The following is a 9,073-nucleotide window of genomic DNA, read 5'->3' as shown; positions in this document are numbered from 1 at the left end:
ACAAACTAAAATGTGTATATATACATCCGATTCTCAAAAAGTTAGAACATCTTATATTTTTGAAGAAAGGGAGTACTATAGAACACTAGTCATGGAGTCTTGGCAAATCGACATATTCAAACAGAAGGGGGTGCCCATTATGGACCATTTTTTTTCAATGCACACGTGTTTGTGAAATTTGGCAACACTTGGGTCTTGATCAAGTTGTCGATATTGCGTGTACTGTTGATAGGGAAGGGTCCTCAGTTCTTGCAAAAATATTGCTGGATAACTCATCGCCGACGCCACTTCCTCCAAATGTTCTCTGGGCTGATCTTATTGCCACCACTGCCTGGTGCATTTGGTGGGAGCGCCGGCAGACAACTCCTGTTGAGAGAGTTCAACTCCCCATTAGCTCTGCACAAGCAATATCTGCATTGGCTACAAACTACTCGAGGACGAAGAAGAACGGTGCTCCTGTTGTTAGACATGGGTGGACACGACCAAAGGTGGATTAAAGTAGTTTAGCGTATATGCGACTTTTGATATTGGGAGTAAAACTGGGAGAACTGGAGCTGTTCTTGGAGATGATAGGGGCTACTTTGGGGCCGCTTCCAACCGGACATGCGTTACTGACAGCGACAATGGTGAAGGCGATTGCTTTGTGGGGCGACCTTTTCCCTAGAAAATTCTATGGGGTGCAACAGGCTGGTTGTGAACTCTGATTGCATGGAAGTTGTGGAGGTCATGAAGAATGTTGGACATTTACTATGGCCCGTGATAACGATCTATGACGATCGTTTCTTCCTCTGCCATGAGTTTAGTGATACTCCTTTTTTATTTTGTCATATAGGGAAAGCCAATGTGACGCACATGTTTTAGCTAGTAAGTCGGAGAACTCTGGCCCTTGTGTTTGGCAAGAGGAACCTGCTTCATTGCATTTCTTGTGGCTGTCATCAGAAACGATGAAAGCATTTTGCCTTATGAATAAAACCGCTACGATGGCTTTCCCTCATACTCCCTCCATCTCAAAATAAGTGACTCAACTTTGCACTAGCTTTGTACTAAAGCTAGTACAAAATTGAGTCATTGGGAAGGAGGGAGTATAAAAAAGGAGAGAGCCCAGCATGCGTGCACGGCTTGGCTCAGTCAGTGCCAACAACGACGATTGATGCAAACAGGATGGGTGCCCATAGCTCAACTGCAATTTCATTTCCATTAATTATCCCCTGTTGCCTCTAAACATCATTCTCATCACACACAATCACAGGGTTAGTGTCTATGCTACTGCTAAGAGCATAAAGGCATACATGGTGTCTATAAGATACTAGTAAGAAATTGGCAATTTACGGATCTCCTCCTACCAAGAAAACGTTCAAGGGTGTTTGCCATGGTGTGGCTACAACCAAGTCGGGCATGCATTCTGCCTTTGGTACAATTTACATGCTTCTTCTACCTCTGCTATTTGTGTTCAGCAAGGCTATGGAGTTCAGGCACTCAGCGATAAAACAACAGCTACTAGGGGTTATGTCACCTTTGTCTTGTCACAGGAAAGTTCCACCACTGGACTCTTGCCTTGTGGATTTAACACTTCGTACTTGAGCCCCGTTTTGTCATCCGTAGCATCAATGACGATAGTTGAGCCTTCAACGGCTTCACCTTTGAGCAGCATCCGGGACAGCACTGTCATCACATTCTTCTGCACCCACCTCCTTATGGGCCTTGCGCCATACATCTGCAAAGACACCAAGCATGCATATGCATTGTTACCAAACCATACAGACAGGCAGACAGACCGACAGGAGAGGGTATGAAAGCAGGACCTAATTATTTTGATACGAAAAGAAACTGTGCTTACTAGGTTGCATGATTCCAACAATATACCGTCCAACACAGCATCGCTTGCAGACAGAGAGATGCTCTTGGCAGCTACCCTTGCAGTGACACTTTTCATCTGAATTTTTACAATCTCCTTCAGTTTGTCATGCAGAAGTGGCTCAAATATCACCACCTCGCTCAGTCTGTTCAGAAATTCAGGCTTAAAGTGTTTGTGAACCTACTAGTGTGACCTACTGATGTGTCATATATATGGTATTCACAAACCTTTTTCATCACAAGCTACTAGGTCACACTAGTATAGAGCCTTAACAGCAGCAAATATGGTATTCACAAACCTTTTTCATCACAAGCTCCTTTGCAGCTTCCATTGTGCTTTCTCCAGCCATTCCAGCTGTTAGGTGCTCTGCTCCTAGATTTGAGGTCATAATGATGATAGTATTCTTGAAATCTACGGTCCAGCCTTTGCCATCAGTCAGAACACCATCATCAAGAAGTTGAATAAAAACATTCAGCACCAAGGGATCTGCCTTCTCCACCTCGTCAAAAAGGATGACACTATATGGGCGCCTCCTCACTATTTCAGTCAGTTGTCCACCATCATCATAGGCAATGCAGCTTTAAGAAGTTATAAAAGAAGCATTAACATTAGTCAAATGAAAGATCCATACTGATATCATAACGTAATGAGCATACAATATACAAAGTAAACCTTGGTGCAGCTCCAATTAGGCGCGCCACAGCTCCAAACCCAACATATTCAGACATGTCAATGCGAACCAACATTTTCTCACTGTCGAATAGCTGCTCGGCAAGAGCTTTTGCAAGCTCTGTCTTTCCAACACCAGTCAATCCTAAGAAGAGGAACGAGCCTATGGGTTGGCCAGGCTGATCACGGCCAGCCCTGGAACGTAAGACTGCTTCTGCAACCAAATTTACCGCTTCATCCTGGCCAACAACTCGCTCATGAAGTCTATCCGCTAGGTGGATTAACCTATCCTTCTCCTCTTGATCAAGCATAGAGACAGGAATTCCGGTGCATCGGCTCACAGCCTTCAAATGACGAAGTTAGAATTTGCATGAAAAACACATCTCATTGATCAAAATGGTACACAAAAGTCATTAGGAAGAGAATGCTCACTTGTGCGACATGATTTGGTGCAACAATTGCTTTCTTCACAGTGTCCTCTTCCTTTTCTTGACTGTCAATCTGCATCATTTTCTTTGCAGTAGCACACGCCGCATCAATCAGATCAATAGCCTTACAAGGAAATTGACGACCTACAAATACATCCAGCGATAAAACCCATTAATATTGTACTACAACATAAAGCCAATTAGCCATTCTTGCCACTGACAAGTGCAACTCGGCAGAGAAGAAACATTGCAGTTCAGGTTACCCCGTCAATTCATACATATGACTGTCACGGATTAATTAGAACCTTAAACAAGATTCATAGATTATTTCAGCTTCATGTATCCAAGGTAACATAGTTACTCCATGGTGCTCTAATGTGATCATTCTTGCCCTTGAAGTGCACATCAAACCTTCACGTAGATAGCAAACTACAAGGATGGGCACATGAGCTAGTAAACCTCAGCAAGGATAGGCACATGAGCTAGTAGACCTCAACAGGGATGGGCATCTGACCATGACCAATTAAGCATGCATTTCTTTTTCTTTTTTTGTCATACTCCCTCTGTATCAAAATACAAGACGTTTTTTGACACTATGACAGTGTCAAAAAACATCTTATGTTTTGATACGGAGGGAGTACTTCCTAAGTAGCTAGGTGAGGTTATGCTTCTACTGATCACCTCAAGAAACAATACGAGTAAATTAATTCCTCACCAGTGATGTAGCGGCCAGTGAGCTCTGCAGCAGCAACAATAGCGGCATCTTGGATTTCCAAGCTATGGTGCCGTTCATACTGCTGCTTTATGCCCCACAGAATGGCAATGGTCGCCTGCGTGCTCGGTTCTTCAATATGCACCTTCTGGAACCGCCGTTCGAGCGCTGCATCCTTCTCAATGTACTTGCGGTAGTCATCAAAAGTTGTCGCGCCCACACAGCGGATACGACCACGGGCCAACGCGGGTTTCACAATATTAGCAGCATCATTGCTTCCCCATTTATCACCGGCGCCAATCAGCATGTGCATCTCGTCGATGAAGAGAATTATATTGCCGCCCGAATTTTCCGCCTTCTTTATCATGGTCTTCAAACGGCTTTCAAACATGAGAAAATTCCTTATATAACACTGTTTTAAATATTGGTTCCCTATTTAACACTAAAAAAAATTTCTTCCCTAAATAACACCAAGTGTAATTTTTTTTACCTTTCTAACACTTCCGTCAAGTCCGTTAGCATATGTCGTTAAGATTTGGATTGACTGATGTCAGTATTTTCTCGTTGGACGAAATTACCCCTTTGAGGAAAAAGAAAAACAGAGACCAAACCGGTCTCTCTATTCTCTCCCGACCCGACTCTTCTCATCCCCTTTCTTCCCAACCCTAGAGGCGGCGGCGGCAGCGAACCTCCCAGGCTTAGCGGCGGCGGCGGCGGAGGGCTATGGATGGCGGCAGTTCTGCAGATGGAGACGGCGCCGCGGACGACGGCCATGGCGCGGCTGCGAATGACGGCCATGGCGCGGCTGCGGACGTCCCATGGCTTGCCGATGGCGCCGGCGGGGCTGAGGTCAGGTCAATCCAGGGCGTCGGGCTAGCCTCGGGCTGCGGTGGGGTTGAGCCAGCATCGGGCCAGGCCGGAGATTCGGCTACAGCTGGCTCGGGCCTGGCCGGTGGCTCGGCTGTTGCTGGATCGGGCCAGGGCGCGGCAGTGGCTGGGGTCTCCGGCGAGGGCACGGCTGGGTCGTTCTTGGCAGCAGCTTCAGGCCAGGGCGGTACTCAGTTGCCGCCAGCAACATGGGCGTGTCCAGATGGGTAAGGGCCAGTCCATCTAGTAGCAATTATCATGATTGTGCTAGTTTGTGTAGCTGTGTATTTGAGGAAGAGATCTTTTCACTTAATTTCGGTTGATGATCAGATTGTCTAGCAATACTCATGCATAGGTTTAAAGCAAAGTTTAAAGTTGTCTTTTTAATTCACAGGATGGATCCAAATTCGAGTTATTTGCTCAAAATTAAATTGTTTGGCAATCCAAAGAAAGCTCGAAAGGACATAAGATGTTTTTGTTTTGAGAAGGTCATCGATTGTGACTTGACAAATTATAAGGATTTGGTCGAGTCAATTGTAGAGCAGTACCCGCCACGTTATTTGGAAGTTGCACATGTGCAATATTATGACTATGCTCTTAAAAACTGTCCAGAAGTAAAATCTGACCAAGATTTGATGCTTATGTTTGAAAAACACTCGGAGACAAAGTTGCTGCATATGATTATTGCATATTGTGATCCCTCGGAGCCATATGAGACTATCACCGAGTGGGATGAACCTAACAGCAATCTAGAACATGAGGATGATACTTACCTTCGCAACCCAAGACCTGAGAATGAGCATGTTGGTGTTGATGATGAAGTAGAGGCGTCTGAAGTAGAGGACGATGAAGTAGGGGAGTCTGAAGTAGAGGATGATGAAGTAGAGGAGGATGAGGAGTTGCATGAGGCAAAGCATACTCCACATGTAGAGTATGACAAATTAGACCCTCCAATGACAAAAGGATTTACATATCCCAGCATGAAAGAGTTCAAGTTGGCACTTTCTCAGCATGCAATCAAACATGAATTTGAGTATAACACCGAGTATAGTACACCCCATCGGTTTAGGGGCTATTGTTCAAGACGAGATGCTGATAATTGTCCATGGAGGATACATGCTTCTACGATGGAGGATAAGTGTACCGTAATGGTAATTGTTTAACTCTATTCATTTGTGAACATTTATTGCATAATTGTCAAGTGTTTTTAGCTAATTACCTCTATCTCTCTTTTTAAGGTGAAGAAAAACCCATGTGGTCATGATTGCTCTAGTACAAGAAGGAAAAAAGAAGATGAAGAATGCAACCAAGTATTGGATATGTGATAAGATGAAGGATTGGCTGATTGAAGATGCTACTCTCGGAGCGAAGGCATTGCGCAAAAAGATTAAAGAACACCACAAGGTTGACATCCACTACAAGAGGGTATATATGGGTAAGAAGCTAGCTCTCAAAGAACTATATGGTGATTGGGATAGCAGCTTTGACAATTTGTATAGGTTTAAATCACAAGTTGAAATCTCTTGCCCTGGTAGCATAGTGCAGATTGATCATTATACTATAAAAGAAAAAAAATCAGGTTTAGAAGGTTCTTCTTTGCTTTGAAACCTTGCATAGATGGATTCCTTAGTGGTTGCAGACCGTATTTGGCAGTAGATAGCACATTCTTAATAGGCAGGTTTAAGGGGCAGCTTGCCAGTGCTACCGTTGTAGATGGCTATAATTGGATGTATCCACTTTGTTTTGGAATTTTCGATTCTGAAACAAATGAGAACTGGATCTGATTCATGCAATTGCTTAGGCAAGCCATTGTTGGGGAACGTAGTAATTTCAAAAAAATTCCTACGCACACGCAAGATCATGGTGATGCATAGCAACGAGAGAGGAGAGTGTTGTATACGTACCCTCGTAGACCGAAAGTGGAAGCGTTAGCACAACGCGGTTGATGTAGTTGTACGTCTTCACGGCCTGGCCGGTCAAGCACCGAAACTACGGCACCTCCGAGTTCTAGCACACGTTCAGCTCGATGACGATCCCCGGACTCCGATCCAGCAGAATGTCGGGGAAGAGTTCCGTCAGCACGACGGCGTGGTGACGATCTTGATGTTCTACCGTCGCAGGGCTTCGCCTAAGCACCGCTACAATATTATCGAGGATTATGGTGGAAGGGGGCACCGCACACGACTAAGAGATCAATGATCAATTGTTGTGTCTTTGGGGTGCCCCCCTGCACCCGTATATAAAGGAGCAAGGGAGGAGGAGGCCGGCCCTAGGAGGGGCGTGCCAAGTGTGGAGTCCTACTAGGACTCCCTAGTCCTGGTAGGATTCCACCTCCCATATGGAATAGGAAAAGAGGAAGGGAAAAGGAGAAGGAAGGAAGGGGGCGCCCCCCTTCCCTAGTCCAATTCGGACCAGACCAAGGGGAGGGGTGCGGCCACCCTTGAGGCCCTTTTCCTTCTTTCCCGTATGGCCCAATAAGGCCCAATACGTATTCCGTAACTCTCCGGTACTCCGAAAAATACCCGAATCAGTTGGAACCTTTCCGATGTCCGAATATAGTCGTCCAATATATCGATCTTTACGTCTCGACCATTTCGAGACTCCTCGTCATGTCCCCGATCTCATCCGGGACTCCGAACTCTTTCGGTACATCAAAACTCATAAACTCATAATATAACTGTCATCGAAACCTTAAGCGTGCGGACCCTACGGGTTCGAGAACAATGTAGACATGACCGAGACACGTCTTCGGTCAATAACCAATAGTGGAACCTGGATGCTCATATTAGCTCCCACATATTCTACGAAGATCTTTATCGGTCAGACCGCATAACAACATACGTTGTTCCCTTTGTCATCGGTATGTTACTTGCCCGAGATTCGATCATCGGTATCTCAATACCTAGTTCAATCTCATTACCGGCAAGTCTCTTTACTTGTTCCGTAACACATCATCCCGCAACTAACTCATTAGTTGCAATGCTTGCAAGGCATAGGGAATGACTTTCATTCTCTCTCTATCTTCTGCCGTGGTCGGTTTTTGAGTCTTACTCAACTTCACACCTTGTAACACAGGCAAGAACTCCTTTTTGACTGTTCCATTTTGAACTACTTCAAAATCTTGTCAAGGTATGTACTCATTGAAAAACTTATCAAGCGTCTTGATCTATCTCTATAGATCTTGATGCTCAATATGTAAGCAACTTCACCGAGGTCTTTCTTTGAAAAACTCCTTTCAAACATTCCTTTATGCTTTGCAGAATAATTCTACATTATCTCCGATCAACAATATGTCATTCACATATACTTATCAGAAATGCTGTAGTGCTCCCACTCACTTTCTTGTAAATACAGGCTTCACCACAAGTCTGTATAAAACTATATGCTTTGATCAACTTATCAAAGCGTATATTCCAACTCTGAGATGCTTGCACCAGTCCATAGATGGATCGCTGGAGCTTGCATATTTTGTTAGTACCTTTAGGATTGACAAAACCTTCTGGTTGCATCATATACAACTCTTCTTTAATAAATCCATTAAGAAATGCAATTTTATTTATCCACTTGCCAGATTTCATAAAATGTGGCACTTGCTAACATGATTCGAACAGACTTAAGCATAGATACGAGTGAGAAACTCTCATCGTAGTCAACACCTTGAACTTGTTGAAAACCTTTTTGCAACAATTCTAGCTTTGTAGATAGTAACACTACTATCAGCGTCCGTCTTCCTCTTGAAGATCCATTTAATCTCAATGGCTCGCCGATCATTGGGCAAGTCAATCAAAGTCCATACTTTGTTCTCATACATGGATCTCATCTCAGATTTCATGGCCTCAAGCCATTTCGCGGAATCTGGGCTCATCATCGCTTCCTCATAGTTCGTAGGCTCGTCATGGTCAAGTAACATGACCTCCAGAACAGGATTACCGTACCACTCTGGTGCGGATCTCACTCTGGTTTACCTACGAGGTTCGGTAGTAACTTGATCTGAAGTTACATGATCATCATCATTAGCTTCCTCACTAATCGGTGTACTAGTCACAGGAACAGATTTCTGTGATGAACTACTTTCCAATAAGGGAGCAGGTACAGTTACCTCATGTCACACCCTAGCTAGTCATGCATTAGAGTGTTGCATCATGTTTACTCTTTCATCAGAAACTTGAAATGGGGATGACAGAACCCCCAGTCCCCTCTGAAACCAACTAGGGTTTACTAAAATAATTTTCAATGAACCTGAAATGCCCTTCTAAAATGCCCATCATTTTTTGTCTTGGTTCAGAACCTCTGCCAAAAGTGGTGCACATTTTCCTAGGCCATCTTAGGGTTTTTGAATTAATTCATAAATATTTGAATTTGGGCATTTAAAATTATATAAAATATTTAAATGCTCAAATACCTCCAAACTAAAATGTTTCATGTTGGAAATAATCCAACTATGGACCAGGAGTGATTTGGTGATTTTTGAAGTTGCCTAGGTATTTTATTTAATTCAACAAAGTTGCAGAAGTATTAAATAAAAACAGAAACAGAAAAAAA

General features: G+C 43.9%; 1 protein-coding gene across 1 annotated transcript in view; it reads right to left on the bottom strand.

Annotated features, from left to right (window-relative positions):
- Positions 1 to 1,504: 1,504 nt before the first annotated feature.
- LOC119271922 (chaperone protein ClpB1-like) overlaps positions 1,505 to 9,073 on the bottom strand; it is a 32,124-nt gene continuing 24,555 nt past the window's right edge. Inside the window, exons 4-9 of the mRNA XM_037553559.1 lie at positions 3,668 to 4,039; positions 2,957 to 3,096; positions 2,528 to 2,868; positions 2,154 to 2,433; positions 1,838 to 2,035; positions 1,505 to 1,714 (exon numbers count right to left, since the gene is read on the bottom strand). Of these exons, the coding sequence (XP_037409456.1) occupies positions 1,505 to 1,714; positions 1,838 to 2,035; positions 2,154 to 2,433; positions 2,528 to 2,868; positions 2,957 to 3,096; positions 3,668 to 4,039 (1,541 nt within the window). The remainder of the gene's footprint in view (positions 1,715 to 1,837; positions 2,036 to 2,153; positions 2,434 to 2,527; positions 2,869 to 2,956; positions 3,097 to 3,667; positions 4,040 to 9,073) is intronic.

This window comes from Triticum dicoccoides, chromosome 3A (assembly GCF_002162155.2).
Source record: "Triticum dicoccoides isolate Atlit2015 ecotype Zavitan chromosome 3A, WEW_v2.0, whole genome shotgun sequence".
Classification (NCBI taxonomy): domain Eukaryota; kingdom Viridiplantae; phylum Streptophyta; class Magnoliopsida; order Poales; family Poaceae; genus Triticum; species Triticum dicoccoides.
This window is presented reverse-complemented; position numbering and strand designations above follow the sequence as displayed.